We start from the raw sequence: 24,489 nt of genomic DNA, 5'->3' as shown, positions 1-24,489 counted from the left end.
CTGGTAAACACACCCTCAACTTCCGAATATTTTCAAACATTTTGTTCCCACTCAAATACAGGGGCTCCTGTTTTCACTGCCTACAAAAGGAATAGCAAAAATTGGGTACGTGGAGGCTTTGATCCATATGACTTCATGTTACAGGGAAGGAGACATTGTGCAACTGCTTTCAGTGGGAGCAACATGTCTCCATCAGTGTATAGGCCCGGCTTTAAAATGAATAAAAAGGTTGTAGTCTTTTCATCAGATGAATTTATAAAAAGCACCCCAGCCACTGCTATAAAAGTATAGGTATACAAGGAAGGTGCTACCAAGTATCCCAGCCAGGAACCTCCACCTTTTCTGCATATATCTTCAACTACACATATAATAAAGTAATAAGATCTGTGTGGCAAGAGCTGCCAGAGCCGCCAGTGACGTCAGTGAGGGAAGATGGCTACTCTATTAAGCGCTAACAGATTTATTTAGAATGTCTTTTTGTTAGTATATTTCAAGTTTTGAGCCACAAAAGCTTTTCCTCAGAGGCAATTCTTGGGTAAATAAAATTGATCTCATTGACTTATTGGTTTCTCTGGAAATATCACCCTACATCAACAAGAGTATTTATATATTTCTTTCAGGAGCAACTCTCTAAAACCGGGAAAGATATAAATACTCTTGGTGATGTAGGGTGATATTTCCAGAGAAACAAATATAAGTCATTGCGATACATTTTATTTACCCAAGAATTGCCTCTGAGGAAGAGCTTTTTGGCTCGAAACGCATAAGGCAAAACTGAACAAACCCACCAAAATGTACTAACTAAAATACATTCTAAATAAACTTAATGAAACTTATCAGCATCTTTGGGAATCCTTCCCGCCTTTTTTCCATTTTCAATTTGCTAGTGCTGGGTCATTTTCATCCCCCCTCCTTCTTTGTTCTTACTCTATCAAGTCCCTTCCCTTGAGGAGTGACTATCCAGAAAAGTCACCCCATACTGTAACTAAGCTTAAATATGCTAACCTGAAGTAATCACACATTCTTCCTCAGTTTGTACTTGCTTCCACTTCCCTTTTCCCCCTCTGTTGTCTCCACTGTGTTGATTTTAGATTGTGAACTCACTGGGACAGGAATCTATTTTTTCATTACTTGTATAGAGCCATGTAAGCTAATGATGCTATACAATGAATACTAATAAATAATACTAAATATTACTAAGTAGAACTTGCCAATGTCAAATAAACAAAGCAGAGTTAAAAACCAAACTAGGTACTACTTGAAATGCACAGTTAACCCTGTGGTTTGGATTCCTTCCTTCTTTAATAAAAGCAGTGATGGGGAGGGAAAAATTGGGATCATGGGGGAGAGGACACATTATATACAGTGGTCCCTCGACTTACAAACTACTCGACATAAGTATTTTTCGAGTTACAAACGGCAGTTTTAGATCCAGTTTTAGATGCGGTTTTTTCGACTTACAAATTTTTAGATGGGGTTTCCTCGACTTACAAATTTTACATGCGGTTTCCTTGACTTGCCTGCCTGTTTACTGCCTGTTTATTCTTGAAAAGAAATGTTCCTGTGCAGTTTGCAAGCCTTACTGGGGGTCTGGGTCTTTTTTCTAGGCTCCGGAACGCATTAATCCGTTCCCAATGCATTCCTATGGGAAACCGCTTTTCGACTTACGAATTTTTCGACTTACAAATGTGCATTCGGAACGGATTAATTTCGTAAGTAGAGGGACCACTGTACTTGATTTGCGGTAGTACAGTCTGAGCAAAGAAAGTTTACCAACTGACAGGTGTTGATAAGACTGCTTTTGAGTGGTCCTACTTGTCCTGGTCCAAAGGCGTGCGATGAGTGTCAACTGGAAATCTCTCTTGTTTAACCTTTCCTTCCTATGACATTTTCCTGCTGAGAATGAAAAGCTCTTTCCAACAAATAGCAGCCAGGGGAGGGTTCAGAGCAAAAATGGTGGAGGATGGAAGGGTTAAATCCCACCCCCCACATATCCCAAACTGAATTTGGGGGCCCACAACTGTTTTGGGTGAAAGTACAAATCCCAAGCACAGAATTCATCCTCACATATAGAGTAACATCTAGTTCGGCAATATACATCTCACAGCATGACCTCACCAAATGACCTCATATATGCATTGAGCATGAAGGGTGAGGAGAAATGGACCACCACAAGAGAGGTTTCCAGTTGACACTCATCACATGCCTTTGGACCAGGACAAGTAGGACCACTCAAGAGCAGTCTTATCAACACCTGTCAGTTGGTAAACTTTCTTTGTTCAGACTGTACTACCACAAAGCAAGTATATAATGTGTCCTTTTAACAGTAGGGCATTTTTTAAAAAATCAGGTACAGTTTAAGGCAATGGATTCTCACTCATTTCAACAAAGAGAGAGATCAGATAATCCAGACGAGACACATACCGTTTTCTCAGAATTAGTTACTTAAAAGACCTCTGTGCTAAGGGGTGCATAAAGAGCTTTAAAGAATCTGCACCAGGCATTTTGCCAAGAGACAGACCATTAAAGTCTTCAATGATCTCCTCCTCAGAGATGGACCTGCCAAGACAAATCCTCTCAGATATACTAGGGAGGTTAAATGAGGTCATAAAGTCCCTCCTCTCCCAAGCTGTGGGTGCATTAGCAGTTTGAACATTTTGCTAGAGAAATAAATGAACGCTTTAGGAGTTTATCTTTAATTAGGCTGGTGCCAACAGAGTTTCTCTGAGCTGGTACTGTGCTTGGGCTTTTGTCTGACTTGATTAACTCAGCAAAACAGCCGACTAGTTCTGTCACTCTACTGTAGCAATCTGTTTGGTGAAAGTCAAGGCCACTGATACCTCTGGGCTAGATGGATGCAGACAGAAGAGCTGGCCACTTCCAGCTCTTCCACCAAGGCATAAAATGAAGCACAAGTGTACCTCATCCTCAATGATTATGTTTTAATTCTGCAGAGATTAAGTCCACCTAATTCTTTGGAGGCATCAAATATACTTCCAAAGTGGCAAAAATATACTTCCAAAGTACAAAATGGGGTGGGGTGACCCATATAATTCTAACATGCATTTTCACAGGAATTCTCAGCAGAGGGATAGCAAGTGAGCAGGGGACTGGACTAGACCACTTCAAAAAGCCCCTTACAAGTTCCAAATCTAAACATTCTATGGTTCTATAAATAGTACCAACATATACTATAGCATGCATATAGTGTTGTTTGGGGTGTTCAAAACACTTCACATACAGTAGCTCAGAACTCTATACAGCAACTTTATAAAAGGAAAACCACGATTATTATTCCCATGTTCAACTATGAGCCCCTTGAGACCAGGTCAGGTCTTTCTCCGTTGATGAGAGTTCTATGCATAATAAATGCTGCTTTGCATTCTCTGAAGGGCTAGGACAATGGAAGAAGCCCTGTACGGGTGCAAAAAGACTGGAGATTAAGTGTGATCCAGGCTTCCTCTGAAGCCCTAGAAGGGAGGAAGGCACAATTTTAGTTGTGCTTTTAGATAGCTTTCAGTGACCCTCAGGAAAAGATTCCTACATGTGAAAACTTTATCTGGAGAGAGGAGAGAGCAGTGAAAATTGTGTCTTTCTCCCCTCCACCAGGGCTGAGTAGGAAGACTGGAGCGCACTTAATCTCCAATCTTTTTGCATCTATGCAGGGCTATTTCCCTTGTCTTAGCCCTCCAGAGAACGTAAGCCAACAATATTGCAATTGAGAGGAGAGGCTGAGAGAACAGAGGCTTGACTAAAGTCTGCTACTGAGTTCATGGTCTAGGTCAGTAGTTCCTAAACTGGGAACCTCCAGATGTTGCTAAACTACAACTCCCATCAGCCCCAGCTACAATTTATTGTGGCTGGGGATGATGGGAACTGTAGTTCAGCAACATCTGGAGGCTTCCAGTTTGGGAAACACTCGTCTAGGTCAGGGTTTCTCCATGTGTTGGTCCCCAGATGTTATTGGACTTCAACTCCCATAATCCCCAGCCCCAGTGGCCTTTGGTTGGGAATTGTGGGAGTTGAAGTCCAATTACATCTGGGGACCCACACATTGAGAATCCCTGGTCTAGGTGATATCTGTGCTGATCCACAGCACCTTACTATATGAGCTTATAGAAGAAAATAATACAGGACAACTACAGTTTTGTTGTAGAAGATTTGAATAGTCCCTATTCATAAATACTTTTAGGGCTAGAAAATTCCACACTAAAAAAATAAGATGAGTCCTTTTGGAGCAGACCAAAGGCCTACCTAGACCAGCATTCTATTTTCCACAGCGGTCAGATGCCTCTGGAAAACTCACAGGCAGGACATGCAGGCAATAACTCTCACTTTTGCTCTCCAGCATGTGGTGTCTGGAGACATACTACCTCTGAAGTTGGAGACACTATCCAGTCATTAAGACTAGTAGCCTTTGACAGATTTATCCTCCATGAATTTAGCTAATCCCTGTTTAAAGCCATCTAAATTGCCATCACCAAAACTTATAGCAGTGCATTCCATCAATTAATTATGTGCTGTGTATAGAAGAAACTTCCCTTTGGTCCATTCTGACTATCTGGTCAATCAGCAGCACTAGATTAACCTGGCTGGTGGAGAAGGAAATTTCTCTCTACCACCATTCCTAGGGAAGTTAATGCAGAATGCCTTGAAGGTGTCTGAATGTTCTTCATGCTTAAAGGATGTAATTTTGACATTTTCATGGAATTCTACCTAAATTCCTTTGCCTTGCCTAGCTTTGAGCAACTTACTGTAGTTAATAGTACTTGACAGAATTAGAAAACTAATCATGCAACACATCCAACATGTCAGGACACACAAATTCATAAATACACCTTGCCGCAAAAATATTCAACTCCCACAACACAACATTTTCCTGCTACCTGGGCATAGTTAGGTTGTGGCGATATTATACCCCAAACTCATTTCTGTTTTGCTTATCAGAGATTATTCCTAGTTCAGGATTGTCACCAGCACTCCAGTGTCTCAGGCTGTGATGTGGAATAACTCAAGTTGAGTCTCAACTTGATACATTAATAAGCACTTGTAGAACAGGGATTGTACATTTTAATAGCCTCCTTCCCCCTCTATTGTGGTTGCAAGATATAGTGAAATACAACTCAATTTCTGGTTGCATATAACTTTTAGTACGTACACACACACACACACACACACACACACACACTTGTGAAATAACTAGAAAGACATATTTTGTGGATTAAAAGATGTCTATTCTAATCTAAAGTACTCTTGGGACACTATCAGTGGACTAATATATTCTTTTTTCTTTTGGCTAGCGTACCTTTACTTGAAAATTACTTTATTAATGAGGTCTTGGCAACACCATAATGGCATAAGACTTCCTATGAAAATCAATTTAAAGAGAGAAAACTGAACATATTGACACTATTTTTAGATGAACAGGTAAGACCTGTAATTAATGTCTGCTCTTTAGTGAAGAAAACATCTGTTTTCTTCACTATGTAATTAGTGAAATTAATGAATTCTACTGCTTCTATGCAAATGATTTCTTTACGTCTGAAATCAATCATTTCAACACCCAAGATGTTATCAGCTAGCAGATTCACCAATATGCAACTTCTACTTGATCTACTGTATTTATTATGTCATTTTTCTTCCCAGTTGTCTTTGTAGTGTTTTCTAACATTCTCCTAGTCTGTCAACATTGTGGAGTCTATGGTGTAAACAAAACATGATTAGGTATTATGACATTTGTATAATAGGTAGTAATTATGCATAATGTCAATAACTGAATCTACAAGTCATCAGAACTATCTTAGACTGTGGCTGGAACTATACATGCAGCAGAATGAGGAGGTAGAGTTCTGAAAAGTATTATAGATTGTAATGCTTCAGACTTCAATAAGGGGGTCAGATTTTTTAATATATCCCTATGTAAAAGACAGAGAGAGGGCTAGGCTATAATTTCTCCACATGCTAAGCTAGTTTTCTACTTGGAATTGTGTATATGGTTGTTGTTGTTTTTTAAAGGAAAGTAGCTTTTTTTTAAAAAGGCATCTCCTGCCAGTAGCCTGAAGTGGTACAATCCACTCTGCCACTTCAGGACCGACATCATTACAATTTCATTCTGCCACATTTACAGATCTGGCCTGCTCATGTGTTCAGAGAGATGAAGTGCTTGCATGTGATTCCAGACAAGTGATTTCAAATCTGTGTTCAATTAAGAATGAAAAATTTGGAAACAACAACAATAACAACATTTCCATGGGGAAAAACACACCCTAGACGCAAACCTAGCACAAAGGAAGTGGGCCAAGTCAGAACCATTGACCCCAATGTTTTTCATTTGTCAGCCATCTCTTACCTTCAGTCTGAAGTGGTATCATTTACTCAATCACTGCAAATTTAGATCTGGCCACAGACTGGCTCCCATACTGCACAGGGAACCTCTGATCCAAGAGAGGAATGGAATCTTTATTTTGGTCATGATGCAAGAGAGAGGTACCTGCGCAGCTTGCAAACCACTTGTACAGCCTGCCCCTGCTGCTTCCAAAGGCGTAGCTGCTCCATGCCATCACAGTCACAATGTTACTCCCGCCATTCCTAATTGGAGTAGCATCGCAACTGTGATGACACACTCCCTTGTAGGCAAAGAGCAGCTATGCCTTCGGAAGCAGTGTGGGTGGGCCTGTCTCTTGGATTGCCTGTCTCTTGGATTGCCAGTTCCCTGCACAGCAGTTACTCACATGATCTCCAATATGTACATAATCTCCTCTGCTGAAAAATGGTTTCCCACTTTCAACTGAGCAATTTGAGAGAGAGAGAGAGAGAGAGAGTGAGTGTGTGTGTGTTTTCATACTCTTGTGTGTATGTTGATCAGCACTCTGCACTGAAATTAATAGTGATTCCTGAATTATCCTAGAGCTCTGAGTGTCACAGCATGCGAAACATTTGTGCTTGGAAAGCAAGGTTGCATTGTAGAAGAAGAGGAGGTCTTTGGATTTAAATCCATATTCCTTTGCCCTCTCCCCCAAGCATAGAGTAGTTTGGTTTTACCATCTATCTTTTTAACAGCAATGTACTGAAAGAGACAAAAAAAAAATCATCTGAGCAATGAATTGATCAATCCTTGGAGGATTTTACTTTAAAATAAAAACATTTTACATTGATATTTTTCAAACAAGTTATACTGGAAGTAGTTTACATATCAGAAAATAAAGTGTGAAGAAGAAAAGAGAGATGATTACAATGGGAAATATCTATCTAAATGTGTGCAGTATATGTCTGTAGAATTACTATTGTGTTCCCATTATTAAAAGATAACAAAAGGCTGTTGGTAACCTCAGTACATAAAAACAAATGCAATGGGGTATTTCTCCTCATCTGTATGCAGTTTACAAAATCTCACATAGTTTGTTCATTTGGTTTAATTTTTTCATATGAATCAGAACTGTGTTAAAAGTATCCCAATAATCTCATAACTATTTGTTTACTACCTGGTCCTTTTTCAACAAGTTGCAATGAAAAGCCTTTTGATCATGTTATAATAAAATTTACTGAATTGCATCAAAGTTCAAGGGTATTAAAATGTGCAAAGGACACAAAAGGGAAAATGGTTGGGTTATAGATTTTAACTTCTTAACTAGAAAATTGACTCAAAATAGATTTTCTAATTTACAATGAATCAAAAGAAAAAAAACATTAGACCATAGCAAAAGTGGCACAAATGTATCAAGCAGCAAATGAATAAACATTTGAGAAGATTTATTATTAGAAATTGTAATAAATTTTCAAAAGATGAATTGATTTTAGTTAAAAGGTATAACTGACAATTTATTGGGCGGGAAGATGCATTATTTTCCAATTGTTATCCACCTACAGTAAAACTGATTTGTGTCCTATTGTATTTTATGGAAAAGGAGAGAGCAACTTTCAGTGATTTAGATTAAATGTATTAATCATAACCAGACACTGTGAACTATATATCTACTATTAAAGAAGATTTTTGACATTTAATTCTGTAGCAATATTTTGACTCTGTACCTCTCTTCCTAAATCTAATTCCTGCTACAGTTGGCAGATTTCTTCCTCTAAATTTTATGAGACTTAAAGTAGCATTTTAACCACCCATGCGGTAAATAATGCGGGATTAGAAATATTTAGTGTTTTGTTTCCCTTTGAAGAGTACAAATCCATCAAACCCAAAAGGGGTTTTTTGGGTGGTTTTTTTAAAAAAAGTACAGTTTTAGCAATAGTCAATATCGGGTATAGTAATAATAAAATCTATATAAAAGAATGCACCTTGAATATATAGTTTTAAAACTAAAATAATCTGACATCTATGAACTGGAAGTGAGAAAAACATTAATAAATTAGGAATAAAAACATGTATAACAAATATTAATATTAAAGTATTATCCATGGTTAAAAACTTGTTACAGACAGATGAAGCTAATATCAAAGATTCACATCCTGAGCCAGCAACAGCTATCTATACATTGGAGCAACTTTGTAATGCTCTCTTAGATGTGGAAAAGTGTTGAATGGGATGAGAAATCCCATATCCAGAACTATGAGATACAGATGTCGTGATCTCTACTGAACTGAGTTCAGGTGTAATTAGCTTTGACAAGATCACATAAGGGGTTTTATAGCCCCTGTTCCCAACAAGCTATTGAAGTAGTAAGAGCTGGCTGACTCTCTGCTCTACAGCAAACACATGTAGGTACTTGTGTGCAGCACTATTCCTGCATGCAAAGATTGTGGCACAAGGTCTCAAACCTGCTTGGCCCTCAACTCTAAAACTACTCCAGATGTGTTCAGTCTATATCCTGGATTTACTCACAACCTCACACCAAAACTCAACCTTGACCTCCCCTACTCCAAATATTTTCTAGCTTTTTCTTTGCTTTCTTTCACTGTATTTTCTGAAACAGAAACTCAAACTTAAAGTAAAGGTGCTTACTAACCCCTGCTAATGGAGCAAAGAGAAATCTTTGAAAGTGGTGATTATCTTATATTTAGCAGGGGGAGAGCAACTGGCCTTATCCAGCCCCAGCAGAGCATCCCTCCAGTGGCTGTTGCTGTTGTCTACCTTGTGTTTATTTTTAGATTGTGAGCCCTTTGGGGACAGGGGACCATCATATTTATTTATTTATTTATTTTTCCATGTAAACCGCTTTGGGAATTTTGTTGAAGAGCAGTATATAAATATTTGTAGTAGTACTAATGTGGACAGTATTTATCAACACTAGCCTGGAAAGAAATATTATGTGTGCTTACCCCTCCCAATTCCTGAAGCAGCTCTATTTAGGTAGGGGACTTGGAATTCCCAACCATATTTCCAGAAGGATGGTTGAACTGAAACTGGAACAGATGAGTCAGCACAACTGATCTTTGTTAAGATTGACCCCTGCTGTGAATCTCTACTCTCCCAATGACACACTTCTCTGTTGCAAATTTTGCTAGAAAACAACATATGGTATTCTGAGTGTTCCCAGTGTTTCATATATATAATCTAATCCTTACATCACTCATCAAGAAGACTCAGAACTATTATCCCCATTTTGCAGGTGAAAGACTAAGCTGGCATGCCCAAAGCCACCTAGTGAGGTCATGTCAGCAGTGAGATTTGAACCAGGTCTTTCCCTTTTCACAAACTCTTAGTCATAAGAGCACAGTTGAAAATATTGCAGCTCTAGGACAGATATTCCACCTAAAATTTTCTCAAGTGTTACATTAGAAGGCTTCTTTACTGAGTCTAATGATAGCAGTTGTAAGGGGTGTGCGTGGACCATTCGCTGTGGTTTGGTCAGAATTTAGACCAAACTGTGGGTCTGTGAGCCAGTTTGGTTGAACTGAACAGCTAGGCCAATCGGTTCGCTGAACCAGCTCAAACTGGTCCAAATTGGCTCATGATCAAACTGGCCCAGTTCTCAGCAGACTGGTTCTGCATATTCCTAGCAGCTGCACCTATAACATTAATTAAATCAACCACTGATAAGTAAATGGCACCACTGGAAGGGCAATGGGCTGGATGCATGTTTCCCAGAGAGTTCTATTTTTACCTAATGAATTAGGTTAGCAAAATCCTACACATATCTAGAAAATCTTTTCTCTTCTGACACATATTATCATTTTTCCACATTACCTGATGTATGGAATGAATCTTGCAGTTGAATGGTTGAAGAATTCACCCATCTGGTGTGAATTAAGAAGGCTTTCATATTTTATAAAATTTTCAAGTGGTGATTGGCTTTTTAAAAATAAATATATTCATTATTTTGGATCCTAGAAAAGAATTCATCTAAAAGATTCTGCCTTTAGGAAAAGTGAAATGTCAAGGCAGTGGTCCATTTAAAGGCAAAGGTCTTGACATTAGAACCAAAAGCAGAGCATTAGAGTCAAAAGCAGAACTTTAAGGGATGCTAGAGTCAGAACTGGCACTAATGGGTTATTCCATTCAACACCATCATAGCCTCCATCTAGATGGAGACTAGGATGGTGTTGCTCTGTCCAACCCTTGTTTTTTAAAACCTCTAAAGGAAGGTTTCCCTACCATTTCCCTAGGAAAATAACCCTATATCGAACTGCTCTTTTGCTCATCTGATTGGGAGGAGGGGATCCTCTGTTGATTCCCCCCCGCCGAGTTGCAGCTCCCACATACCATATCCCATGCCATTCTAGAAGGTCACCTAACCAGAAGAAGCAGCTTTTCAGGGAGCACAAAGAGTGCAGGGGAAAGGCAATAAAGCTCCCTAGCATAAGTGAAACTCCACTTAAGTGTTCTGTATCACATATATTAATTTTTGCAATATTTGAAAATAATCAACCATACTCTGTATTTGTGATTACCTGTGTACAAAGAAAGCTAGATGTAGAGATACCATCAAAATAATAGCATTAGTCCTGAATCCATGGCTCCACATCTTGTTGTTGCTGCTGCTGCTGCTAAAAATGGTATTGGCTACTTTCATAGACTACTGGTTTATCACATTTATACAGTTATACAATTAATACAAGATTTTGTATTGATAGGCGTAGGAAATGGCTTAAATCCAAAAACCAAGGAATGGAGAAGATCTGCGAAGTTAAGACTATGAGCAAGCTAATTCAGCACATTGGACAAATTAGAAACCCAAATTTGAAAACTAATACAATGGCCATCAGCTTTCACTTTGTATGCTGAATGGTTGTTCTTCCCCCAAATGAGTGTACCTCCTATATACAAATGCATCTTTTTTTAATTTCCTAAAATGCCTGTAATTTTCTTACCCTTTGTTACCCAGCTTACAGTAAGCATTTGTGTGATAATATTTTAAATGCAAAACATACTTCTCTCTCATTAAGTAATAATCATTTTTGTATTATTTACTTTTGTTTATATTTAGATATTTAAGTTTTCTCTTTAACTATAATGTTTTATTTTGCTTTTGGAAAAAGGTAATTTGTTTAATAAAGTTCATGTTTAAAAAGAAGTGGGAAAGCTGGATATCCTTAAGATGTTTTTCAGAAAGATGTGGCATACTGATCAATCATCACTCAAATGGCACTGGATTCAACTTCAGATAGCCCACTGGAGAGTCCATCTTCTGGGCAGGCTTATGTAGAGGCTACAAGATTTTTAATTACGAATGCCTTTGTTACAATAGGTGGATTGCCATCAAGTTAAATCCTACTGCAGCCTGTAAATTTTGGGTGGTGTGGTGTGGGACCAATAAAAATAATCCCACAGTTTCCTATAGTTGATCCATTGTAGATCGTTATCAGAATTTCTGGGCATCCCAGATGTATTATCAGGCACTAGGTATACCATAAGCTGTACAGACTTGTGTGATCATCAGATCTTCGCGTGTAAAGCATATACAGTTTAAGACTTATACCCCTGCATTCAGAGGATGTTATTAGAAAATGGGTACTTTCCCCCCTTCCTTGCTTTCATAGGCATCAAGCTACTGTTCCTGTGCAGTCATCACAAGCTCATCTGTGTTAAAAGTGAAAGAATTAGGTCATAATCCCAATTCTGTTCAATGAGTTGTGTTTGCAGAATTTTTCACCTTTGCTCAGGAAATTAATCTTTCTAAAAGCACTTTTGCCTTCAGTGTAACAATCTAATAGCAGTAATTACTTCTTGTTCTGCATTACCAGATGACATAGGTATTACATATTTTCTTCTTTTTTCATTGGCTTTCGGCATTTTAAAGACTGCCTCTGAAATCTCTCCATTGATAATGAATAAGCATATGTGTTTTGCCTTGATAGACTAAATTTCCAAGGCAAATGTACTGGGAGTCGTGTGTGTGTGTGTGTGTGTGTGTGTGTGTGTGTGTGTGTGAGAGAGAGAGAGAGAGAGAGAGAGAGAGAGAGAGAGAGAGAGAGAGAGAGAGAATTGCCAAGCTGCATATAAAGCAGGAAATTATGCATGGTAGCCAGGACTGAAGTGTACTATTGCGCAATAATACAGATACATTCTCTTCATCTTGCCTATAAAACTGTGGCATTCACAGCAGCCTAAACACCTAAAACACCAACCAAACTGCCGTTTATATGGGGAGAGTCAGAGTGAGATATTTGATTTGTTTTCCTCTACCAGCATGTATTTGGAATGAAGAAAATTAGCCAAGTAAATATTTTTCCCTACCAAGGTATCGAAAGAATCACAGAAGCATACCACCTTCTCAAAAATATATGTTCACAAACTGAATTGGTAGTAAATATTTTGACAGAAGGGCTAGTGCTTTCTGTAGCATTTGACGATACAAATATATCTTGCTTTCTAGGAATTATCTACCACTACAAACTATGTATCTATATCACACAATGTTATAACATCCACTGTGTATTTTGTGGACAGAAGAGAGGGTTTCAGCTATTGAAACACTGTATCAAAAACAACTTTTGACTCCTGTTATATGTATACACAGATACAGTATATCTCCATCAATTGAAACTTAATCACCTTTTTACAATTTAGAGGGGGAATGCAGTTTTTAGTATGGTTAAGTCATGTATCATCAATACCATGAAGTTAACCTATCAGTTGTAATAGCTTCTATAAAATACCAGAGTGAAATTGCAATAAGCCTAGAAAATGGGCTACAAATCCCAGATATGCTCAAGCAAGCAGTGAACCAAAAATAAAAATAGGGAGATCTGAAACCAGCAGCCAGATACTATTCATCTGATTCATGACCACTAAAGGCAAAGTTCACAGGCCAAGGTTTTAAAGTATATTATTCAACTCAGAACTGCCTGTTTCTGAACAAAGGAATTCTAAAATCTTCCTCTGTTACCCAAAATGTTTTCCACAGTCTTTGTTCACAATCCTATAATATTTAAATTAGCAGAAATCCCAGATATCAGATTTTAGCTATAACCTATAGTTTCAAATGAACTTGATAAGTTAGATATTTGTTTTTGGCTTATGTTATGCCTACTATAGCATGAGAAAAATTCTCAGATCCCAGGATCAATGCGACATCTTTCCCTACTCTAATTTTGAAAACAAAGAACCATCTACATGTTTACATGCTTTATTTTAACGCACCCTACTTTCTTCTCCCTGTTCTCCCCTTTCCCAGTTTACTGTAGCTTTCCATTTAGTAGTTCTTGTGGGTTTTCTACCTTCTTTATCATCTGCTAATAGCACAACAGAGATATTTTATTAATAATGGTGCAAAAAGAAACCAGATGGATTTTAATTCATCTATAGAACCAGTATCATAACCACGGAAGGGGAACTATTGTCTTTAAACACATTTTAACCTCAGCAACAAAAATGACTTTGGGCTAGAGGATGTAAGGAAGCATTACCTGAATTAAAGATATAAGTACATCACTTTAATACATATAGCTTCTCTCAACTATACTTATTGCTGTCAATTTGACCTTCAGAAAGAACATTCATATTGTGTGCAATGAATTGATACAGTTCTGAAAGGAGAACCAAGTATTAGAACACCAGAAGAGTCTGACCAGTTTTGATTTGCACCTTGGAAGAGAATTATTTTCAGTTATGTACAAATTGTAGAATTTTGAAGATGCTGCAATTTTATGGGAATACAGTTCAACGTACATAATAAGAAGTAGCCTACCATTGCAGTTTGGTTTCCTACAGCTTTTTTGATGCTCCTTGCTGGCATTCCATGAAGATGACTAAATCTTTTTTGGAAATCTACAAGTAGAAAATACAGCACAACTTAAATACACAATACTTAGAGATTCAAATAATAAAGGATCAATTTCAGAAACAAAGACTCTCTCCTCATCTTATTTTTCTAACCTTTTTGTTGGTTTCATTTTGCCACCCCTTATGCATATACAGTGTTGAATAAAATCACAGTAACTAGGCCTGAGATATAAAATATAAGAGTAGTTTATTATTTCCTTGAACAACTCTCTAGAGCAGGGCTGCTCAACTTTGGCCCTCCAGGTGTTTTTGTACTACAGCTCCCAGCATCCCCAGCCACAGTGGCCAGTAATTGAGGATGATGGGAGATATAGGCCAACATCTGCAGGAGGGCCAAAGTTGAGCAGCCCTGCTCTAGAGTATATGACTGCAAGAACAAATGCCAAATACAAACTATGTTGTATAGAACTGTATGGGGAGCAACTCACTGGAATTTTAAACCACACATAATGATACTGGCACCAGCTACTAGTTATACTGGCATATGAAGTGATTTTACTATGCAAATGAAGTTGTATTATCTGAAAATGAAATGGACCAAATCTGCCCTGAAATGCTGCCTATCAATTTCACTTCTACATGCTGCATATCAGGCACAGACTATCATTTCTGAAAAGCAATGAGAATAACTTTTCAAATAATGCTACTTTGGAACTAGCTCCAATTCACTAGGTGCACAGTCATCAGAAATATATTTTCGGGTGGCACAGGGTACCTCTAGGGGAAGCAGGGATCAGAGAAATTCCCCTCCCCGCATCCATGTATTGTGCAGCTAAGAAAGCTCTCCACAGATAAGGTGTGTCTTTCTGGCATGTATCCACTCCATTAGTTAGGATGTCAGCCACTGTGCTGAGATTGAATAGGGACAATTGCTCTTCTCTTGTTAATGTAAAAGAACCATCACTTTAAAGGGTGTTTCTTTGCCCATTTAGCAGGGATTATATTTTGGTAAATTGTCCCAATTTACACTCAGTGAGGGGGGAAAGGAGATATATCCCCTAATCATAATCCTCTTGTGGAAACTGGTCGTCATGGTAAAATGTGAGACCTAAAGAATTAAGACTTTGTGAGAAAGGACTAGTAGTAAAAACAAAGATAATTTGAAAAAAATTCTGAACTTGAAAATTTTGGCTGACATCCTAACTAATGATTTAGCTAGCTTTGTGAGATGCACTGGTGAGGTGAATGAGTTCCATACTAACACAGCGCTGGTATCTGTTGGGGGGGGGGCATTTCAAAGATCTCCTCTTCCCCCAGAAGTACTCTGTGTTACCCAAATATATCCCTGAGAGTTACAGAATCTTCAGGAAATATTTTTGGGTAGCACAAAACGCTTCAGGGGAAGGGAAGGTTGTTGAAATTCGCCGCCCTCCGTGGAAGTGCCAGTGCTGAGTTAGTCAATATCGTCTGCAGCACCAAAACATCTCATGAAGTACTAGTGCTTCGTTAGTCAGGAAGTCAGCTCTGACTACAACAAAGGACACAGTTGCATGCACATAAAACCCCACCGAAATCAAGGATATGTAACAACTACAGAAAAGGATTATGATTTCATCATATACTAGAGAATGTTTTAAGCTTTACAGCTGAATAAAAGATGGACAGGAAGATTTTCTTACTGCAGATTTCTATTAACAATTCTGTAGCACCTGCAAAGGGATTGACAGTGCCAAAATATATTATTCTGCTTTTTAAATGTTGCTGACCTCTCTTGCCTGAATGGGACATAAGAGGGAAACTGCCGGTTAAGATACTTTCAAAGACTGGATCAGGCAACTCTTTCTCCAGTTCTGCCGAGTCTTCCTTTTCCCACCAGGGAATGATCCCAGTGATCCCACAGGCACCTCCAGATTCACTTTCATGAAACCAGTCACTCTGCTCATCATCACCTGTGATAACAAACACCTCATATTAAAAAAGAAAGTGAGACTGAGCTTTATTATCCAAATATAATAATCAGAATGCTTTCCCCGTTAGTGCTATGCTATAGTTGCTCCTCAAATGCAGCTCTGCTTGAAATGTGGTTTTTGCTATTGCAACAGGTGTCGCCATCAACAAGGACATAAAAGCTAGTGTTTTGCAACCAATTTAGAAATGTGCAAAATAATAAACTGGCTAAGCCTTTGGTGATAATGGCAGGGAAATTCATTTAGGTTGCTGCTGTTTCAACACTAACAAAAAAAACAAGCCTTAATCTCCTACAGGGAATTAAAAGGTATAAAACTGTGAAACCCGTTCTTTGCAGCTGATAATAGTATATAATTAGTTTAATTTCATGATTTGTATGGTATATAAAAGGGAGAAACAATCATGAACAGATGTGACCAAATAAAATTAATCTGATTAAGTTCATTAAGAAATAAGTTTTGAAAAAGTTGATTTTAAATGAAACATGACAGTACCACAGGAAATGAAAATCCAAGAATATGTTAATGGCTCTTATACATTTTTAGTTTCTAAGTAAAATAAATTGCACATCACCAAATCAACATTTTAAATGGTTACAGAAGTCTACACAATTCACTCTTGTTTTAGCACCCAAGAACAAATTTGTACAGGGCCAATCGCTGCAGTAGTGGACTGGCAAATGGGGCAGGTGACATCAGGGCTGACATCACAGGCCTGAAGCTCAGTGAGAAGAGTGATTCAGCTGCCTGACTGATTGAGACATGTCACCCTGGGGACACAAGTGAGGGGGAAAGCGATGACCCCAGTCATTTTGACAGCAGAGATGTTGTCTTGTGCTGTCCTGGAAGTCATGTCATACTTTGGACAGTGGTAAGAGGCATTTGCAGGATGAGAGGCTGCATATAAAGGTAGAGAGATGCCTGGCCAGGAAAGGTTTTCCCCAAGGCTCTGCTGCATGGAACAAGTAGGTTCAGGGGCACGGCTACCCCCTCCCTATCATCTGAGGCTATACTGGCAGGAATCTTCCCAGCTTCATATTTTCTTCCACATAAAACATAGTGTGCAAGTTCTGGTAACCCAAGGTTTAATATGCATTATTAAGAAACGGTGCCAAAATCTGAATAATTAAATCTTGATTGGCCAAAATGTGATTTATTAGCATCATTTTTTGTTGGCACAAAATGTAGGGCTTGCTTCTTTAAAAAAAAAGAAATTTAGATAGATAGATAGATAGATAGGTGTGTGTGTATAAATATTAAAAAAGTGTTTGTTCCCGCTCTTCTGTTTGTTCCTGCTCTTCAGTTTTCAAGTCAAACAAGCTAGGCAGATAAGTCATCTACTGAGCAGTTCCTAGTTTGTACCCTCTCAGGGATCTTTGCCAGGGATAGAACCTAGGATCCTCTGAATGACCACTGGAATGTAAGAACATAGGAAGCTGCCTTATACTGAGTCAGGGCATTGGTCCATCTAGATCAGTATTGACTACACAGACTAGTCGCAGCATCTCCAAGGTTAAAAGCAGGAGTCTCTCTCAGCCCTATCTGGAGATGCCAGGGACTGAACTTTGAATCTTCTGCTTTTCCCAGTGTGGCCCCATCCCCTAAGGGGAATATCTTATAGTGCTCACACATGTAGTCTCCCATTCAAATGAAAACCAGGATGGACCTTGGCAAAGGAGACAATTCATGCTTGTTACCACAAGACCAGCTCTCCTCCCATAGCTCCCACTGAGCTTGCAAACTGATTACAATCGTTTAGAATTCCATTGTTTCAGAACATTAACTTGCTTTTTCGCAACTAGGATCTCACTGTGTCACAGCTGTACCAAATGTATGCTCTAAATACTTGACGGTTGACCTATCATTTGATCAACATAACCTACTAATACTACTACAAATATTTATATACCACTTTTCAACAAAAGTTCCCAAAGCCGTTTACATTGAAGATGGATCCTTGTCCCCAAAGGGCTCACACTCTAAAAAGAAACATAATCTAGACACCAGCAACAGCCAGTGGAGGGATGCTGTGCAGGGGTTGGATAGGACGAGTTGCTCTCCCCCTGCTCAATAAAGAAAATCTCCACTTTAAAAAGGTGCCTCTTTGCTCAGTTAGTAGGGGAACCACACTATTTTTTTATTTATTTAACACATTTGTATACCGCCCAAAATGCAAGTCTTTGGGCTGTTTACAACAAAACAATTAAAACAACTGATAAAAAGATTAAAACATTTCAGCCATCTTCTCTCTCTCTATAATTCTGTTAGACATACCCGTCGCTAATCCCACGTGTGGCAGCTCTTGCGAGAGTTCGTGAGCAAGTGGAGGGGGAGAGGTAAACAACGGTGGCAGAGAACATAAGGCCAATGGACAGGCCAGTGAACAGGCAGGCGGGGCGGGGGAGAAAGTGAAAGCGGCAGTGGGTGGGGGAGAGAGAAAGCAAGAGCGGCGGCAGGGTGCTGGAGGAGAAAAAGTGGAAGCGGTGGCAGAGGGAGAAAGCAAAACTGGTGGGGGGGAGAGATAAAGTGGTGACGGCTGGGCGGGGGGAGAAAGTGGTGGCCGGCCGGAAAAAGCAGCCAGCCAAGGGGGGGGGGAACATTGGAGGGAAGAGGGCTGAGGATGAGGGGCCAAGGATGAGGGAAGAGGAGGGGGAGGGCTGAAGAACGAGGGGGGGGGCGAGAATGAAGGAGAACTAGAGGCGCAGATGCTCTGTGCCTGGGCCAGCTAGTTAAAATTTAAAATGTTAAAACTATTAAAAACACAATTAAATCAATATCTAATTAAAAGCCTAGGTGAACAAATGCCTCTTGACTGCCTCTTTATGAGATGGGGAGGCTCTTATTTCAGCAGGAAGTGTGTTCCAAAGCCTCGTGGCAGCAATGGAGAAAGCCTGTCCCCGAGTAGCCACCAGACAAGCCGGTGGCAACTGCAGATGGACCTCTCCAGATCTCACTAGGAGGTTATGTGTAGAAAACAAAACTGCAATAGCACTAACTTTGGCAGATGAAATGGTGCTGGGTGGTGGGGCAGAGGTGGTCAGGTACCAACACCAATACACAGGAATTAAAGTGTCATATGGCATTTGATCTTTATACTTTATTCTGTTTATTGCTGTTGTTGCACTGCAGCTCAGCAATTAAAATTAAAACTACTGTAGTTTGTATAATGTTTTATATCAATCTTGAAAAAAATACCACCACCAAACGCTTACTTCATAATTTTTCAGGCTTCATTAAACACATTTTGAACCTAATCAAAAGATCTGGAATTAAATGGTAGCACAATGTACACAAAAGATATATTTAGGCAATAGATGATTGTACTATAATCTTGAACCCCAAACAAGACTTTTTTTTTAAAAACCCAATGAAAACACAAATCCCCAAATTTTTAACGGTAAAGGTATTTTTTTTTAAACCAGAATATAAATCAACCACTTATGAATTAACAAGCAATGTTTACAAAACTTAACCTGAACACACACACACAAACAGCACTCTTTTCAGTACCTTGTCTTCCCTCATCATTGGTAAATAAACCAGCATCACTACTACTCAGGCTACTTGATTCGCTGTAATAACAAAGAGAAAGAAACAGATCAAAAGTGCAATTGATATCTCGGTCGTAAAATTTTATAAGAGACAAGATTGTACTCAGATGAAACTTAAGCCTGACCAAAATCTAAAAGAAAATAAGATAATTTAAAAAGAAAAAAGAAAAAACCAAAACTGCAAATATTTCAGTTCCATTAACTGCAGAACATATTATTTTTGATACATAAAACCACAGGAATCTAATGGGACCCTGACAGTAAGCCAGATGTGACTGCAATGAGGTGCTGACACAATTGATGCATTTTATTATCTGTTTCCATCAAATGCTCTCTGCTCCTTTCTTATGCTCTGCAATTCAGCTTGATCCCAAACACCACTGCTCAATAAAGGGAGGGGCAATCTCAATCAAAAGCATTCTCAACCTTTCTTCAGCACATGAAATAAAAGTGTCTAGAGACCGAATGACTTTTCTTAGAATGTGCAAATATCCTGGAAGGTACAGGCATCAAATCCACTACAATTCTACTATATAGAAGAACGAATGTTAACAACAACTGTAACCCATTAAATCAAAGTAAATGTCGCCCTAAGAAAAATATGATCAATATGATCATAATGCTGGGTGGGTGGGTGGCGGCGGCGAGAGAAAGAGCGAACACAGGTTATAACTCACTTTCTTGTAACTTTCAACTGAGGACTACTTTATGCAGTCACACATTACTTTCATGTACAGCCTACAAAATTTTTAGCCCTAGTTGCGACTAAATATGTTCCATTAATTTCAATAGGACTTAGTCATGAGTAACTTTCTTTGGATACAACTCAGTGAGTGCATGCAAATGTGGGCTTATACAGTTACATGCATCAGGGAGTGGAGATAGCGGATCCAAACTTTTGCTGCCATGTAACGCATGAAGCAGCCTTGAAATAAAAGCACATCAGGGTGCTATTTAGGGTGGGCTTGTATTTCATACCATGGGTGATTGCTCCTCTGAGGTTAGTACAAAGTATTAGAATGTGACTACAGTGTCTATTTTAAAATACAATTTATTCACATGTGCTGTGAATCTTTATCCCTAATACTGAAATATTTTCAGCCAACCTGAAATGTAACCTATTAAGTTCATATGCATCTACAGGGAAGAACCAACCCTACTGCATGAAAGCTCCAGAAGAGAAGGTGCATTACTTTTCTTGTTTTTTAAAAATAAAAATCTCACAATATTAAATGGAAAGTTTCTTTGGATCTAGAAGCCATCCCAAAAATTTAGGGGCCAAACAATGGACACTTGACAAAGTTACCAGATGTAATGATGGACAATTGGAGTTGTGGGGAAGGAAATGGGCTTCTCTTGATCCCCTTTACAAGCAACATACTCAAGAGGAAAAGGGACAAATAAAGATTTTATTAAATAACACACTCTCTCTCAGGATATCCTGGTCTAGGGTCCATGGTTAAATTTCTAGGTATTATGGCTCCCTGGCACCTGGGATTTGTCACAAACCCTGCACAAGAGGGTAAATATATCTGTAACACTGTTAGCTTCCCTCAGATCAGTGTGGCAATAACCTTATATGAACAGAACCAAAGCTTGAAATCACACATACATATCCCCCCATGATTTAAGTAATAACATTTCTGCACCGATTATTAGAGTTCCTTCCCTGCACAAGGTGCAAAAGAAATTCTGCCATGTATTATAATGTAATATAATGTAAATGAAGTTTTGGGAAATGTTTATAATGTGGCTTAAAGCAATGGCATAGCTTCACTTATGTCCAGTTGTGCACAACCAAGGAGGATGGATTCAAGTTGGAAGAGAAGGATTTGGGAGCAGTTCAGGAGTTATTATTATTATTTTATTATTTTTACATTTATATCCCGCCCTTCCTCCAAGGAGCCCAGAGCGGTGTACTACATACTTGAGCTTCTCTTGCACAACAACCCTGTGAAGTAGGTTAGGTTGAGAGAGAAGTGACTGGCCCAGAGTCACCCAGCTAGTTTCATGGCTGAATGGAGATTTGAACTCAGGTCTACCCGGTCCTAGTCCAGCACTCTAACCACTACACCACACTGGCTCCTATTATTATTCTCAGTCCAGAACTGCAGTCAGAGACCAGGTGGCAGCTGTGGCCAGAAGCAAGTAAGCTTCATCTGGCTTACTACTAGGTCCATACACATCTGGAGAAGAGGGATCTAGCAGCCATTATACATCCATCATACACATCACTCCTATTCTAAAAGAACTACACTGGCTGCCAATTTGTTTCCGGGCAAAATACAAAGTGCGTGGTTAGAGTGCTGGACTAGGACCGAGGAAACCCGAGTTCAAATCCCCGTTCAGCCATAATACTAGCTGGGTGACTCTGGGCCAGTCACATATCTCTCAGCCTAACCTACTTCACAGGGTTGTTGTGAGGAGAAACTTAAGTATGTAGTATACCGCTCTGGGCTCCTTGGAGGAAGAGCGAGATATAGATGTAAATAAATAAATAAATAAATAAATAAATAATACCTATAAAGCCCTTGAGTGGCTTGGGCGCAGGGTATTTGAGAGCCTTCTTCATGAATCCTGTCACCTATTATGGGGGGAGGTCCGGTTGTGGTTGCCACTGGCTTGGTGGCAACCCAAAACTTGTCCTTCTCTAGGGTTGCCCCGAGGCTCTGGAACACACTCCCAAATGAAGTTAGAATCTCCCCATCTCTGGTTGTTTTTAAAATGACTTTTGAAGACACACCTGTTTCATGAGGCTTTTAGTTTATGATGTTTTAGGATTTTAAAGTTTTATTTATGGTAATTTTAATCTGTTTTACATGATTTTTAGGTTTTAGCTGCTGTTTGTTTAAAGTCATAAACCGCCCTGAGATTTACATGGAGCAGTATATAAAAGCGGGAAATAAAAAAATAATATAACCTTTTACAGTCTTCGAGTACTGACCACTGCAATCGTTACAATCTTCCAATACTGAGATGATGTGGGGTTGCCCTTGAAGAACGTTCAAAAGCTTAATTTCATGTAGAACACAGCAGCTCACCTTTTCTTAAATGTGAGATAGTGGAATTATATCATTGATGCTGCAACAGTGAAACTGACTCCGAGCTTTCTGAATGTATTTCAAGTTGCTGGTGTTAACCTATTAAGCCCTAAGCAGTCTGACTCCCGCCTATGTTCAGAAGCGTTTCTCTACACTTAGAGGCTATTCTCACGATTGCGGAAAACCAGGCTAGCCTCTGCTAGCCCGATTTTCTGCAATCGTGAGAACCACCGGGCTCGGCTGCGAGCCCGTTGGTTCTAGAGCGGGTAACCTGCTCAAGTACCCCTCCCCTAAAACCAGGTTTGCAGAGCGAGTGCTCCGCAAACCCGGTTTTTTAAAATCATGAACAGCCGCAGCTACTCACGAGGAGACCCCTGGAGGGGAGGCGAAAAGCCACCTCCCGGCTCCGGGGGTCTCACCAGCATGTCCTGCATGCTCACGCAGGGCATGCTGGAGCTTCTGGGGGCCGATCAGCCCCACTGGCTCCGTCACGGAGCCGGCAATTGTGTGGGTGGCCAATCCAGCCACCCAGGGCTCCTGCTGTGATTGTCTGTGGGGAGAGTGGGCTTAGCCCGCTCTCCCCGCTCAGCTCACCAAACCGGGTCTCACCAATCGTGAGGCCCAGCTCTTAGGCTCACCAACCACCTGTTGAGTGTTGTCTGAGGAAGCCCTACTTCAAGTATATTCAATTCACATCTAGGAGACTTCCAAAAACGGTTTTCATTTTGGCAGATATCAAATCCAAGAGCTCCTGCCCTTTCAAGGCCTGCCAGACTCTCCCTGTACAGGCTTTTAGGAAAGCTTTCCTTACTTCTTGTAACAGATATATTTAATTGTGGATTATTATTTTTAATTGTCATTTGGTATTTAGTATTGTATTCAGCAGCCATTGGATGTTCTCTTCCTTGGTGCCACTTATTAAAGAGGGAGGGAGGGATAAATGTAAACATTTATAAATAACTAGATGATTGTAGGAAAAATATCATGAATAAGCAGAAGGTGTCAAAACAGCTAGGCCTGTTGAGCAGGTCATGATACCAGCTGAGAAGAAACAGAATTAAAATGCATAATTGATCAAGAGAGTGAATAGAGAACAGAGGACAGAGATATACAAACTCAAAGGGAAACTTGGAACAAAAATATTAGTATAAACTATTAATTATAAACTTCTGATCCAATAATGTCCTGCAGTTCTGACTCCAACAGGAGGGCCAGTGACCATAAAACGTGGAATAATTTTAAACCACCTCCTTTGACCATCTTCTCTGACTTACTATTCCTCAAATTATTATTTTACATTTTTAAGACCAAAGTACTAAAACCCACCTCCTCTGCCCCATCCTCAAATCACTAGCTTGCTGAAATTATAACAAATACAAACATTCCTGAAAATATAGACTCCTTGCTGCTTTATGACTTGCTTGGGAAAAGTGAAACAATAAAATAACTTTTAACTATGGGCTGAGCTGAAACCCATGTGACTGCCACGAACGCTTATTTTGACTTGGCCCAGCACAACACTAAATGCAGAAGTGAACTAGGGCTTATTAGGAGGACAGAGCAGAATGGGAGAGGGGCGGTTTAGATAGCATGCAGCAAGCTGCACACCCAAGAGAGATGCGGGCTCACTGGCCCCTACAGCCAGTCTGTGCTTCTCAGGCAGACAAGGGAGGGCTCAGTGGGAGAGATGCATTGCATCTCTGTTGCTGCTGCTGCACCCGCCTTGCAGAATTGTGTGATGCAACATTTTGCTCTCACTAAGCCCCTCCCCACTATTTGCATGAGGGGCACGGACAGGCTGCTGAGTGCCACAGAGC

At 39.6% G+C, this 24,489-nt stretch overlaps 1 protein-coding gene across 6 annotated transcripts in view; it reads right to left on the bottom strand.

The window, feature by feature from the left end:
- The window catches only part of GPATCH2 (G-patch domain containing 2), a 153,261-nt gene that overhangs the window by 119,113 nt on the left and 9,659 nt on the right, over positions 1 to 24,489 (bottom strand). For all 6 annotated transcript variants that reach the window (XR_008319351.1, XR_008319353.1, XR_008319358.1 and 3 more), the window contains exons 3-5: positions 19,591 to 19,652; positions 15,880 to 16,062; positions 14,079 to 14,158 (exon numbers count right to left, since the gene is read on the bottom strand). Coding sequence is in view for 3 of the 6 variants with exons in the window: in XM_053308990.1 (XP_053164965.1) it covers positions 14,079 to 14,158; positions 15,880 to 16,062; positions 19,591 to 19,652 (325 nt within the window). In the remaining 3 variants the exon portion in view is untranslated. The remainder of the gene's footprint in view (positions 1 to 14,078; positions 14,159 to 15,879; positions 16,063 to 19,590; positions 19,653 to 24,489) is intronic.

The sequence above is a fragment of the Hemicordylus capensis genome, chromosome 1, assembly GCF_027244095.1.
Source record: "Hemicordylus capensis ecotype Gifberg chromosome 1, rHemCap1.1.pri, whole genome shotgun sequence".
Lineage (NCBI taxonomy): Eukaryota > Metazoa > Chordata > Lepidosauria > Squamata > Cordylidae > Hemicordylus > Hemicordylus capensis.
This window is presented reverse-complemented; position numbering and strand designations above follow the sequence as displayed.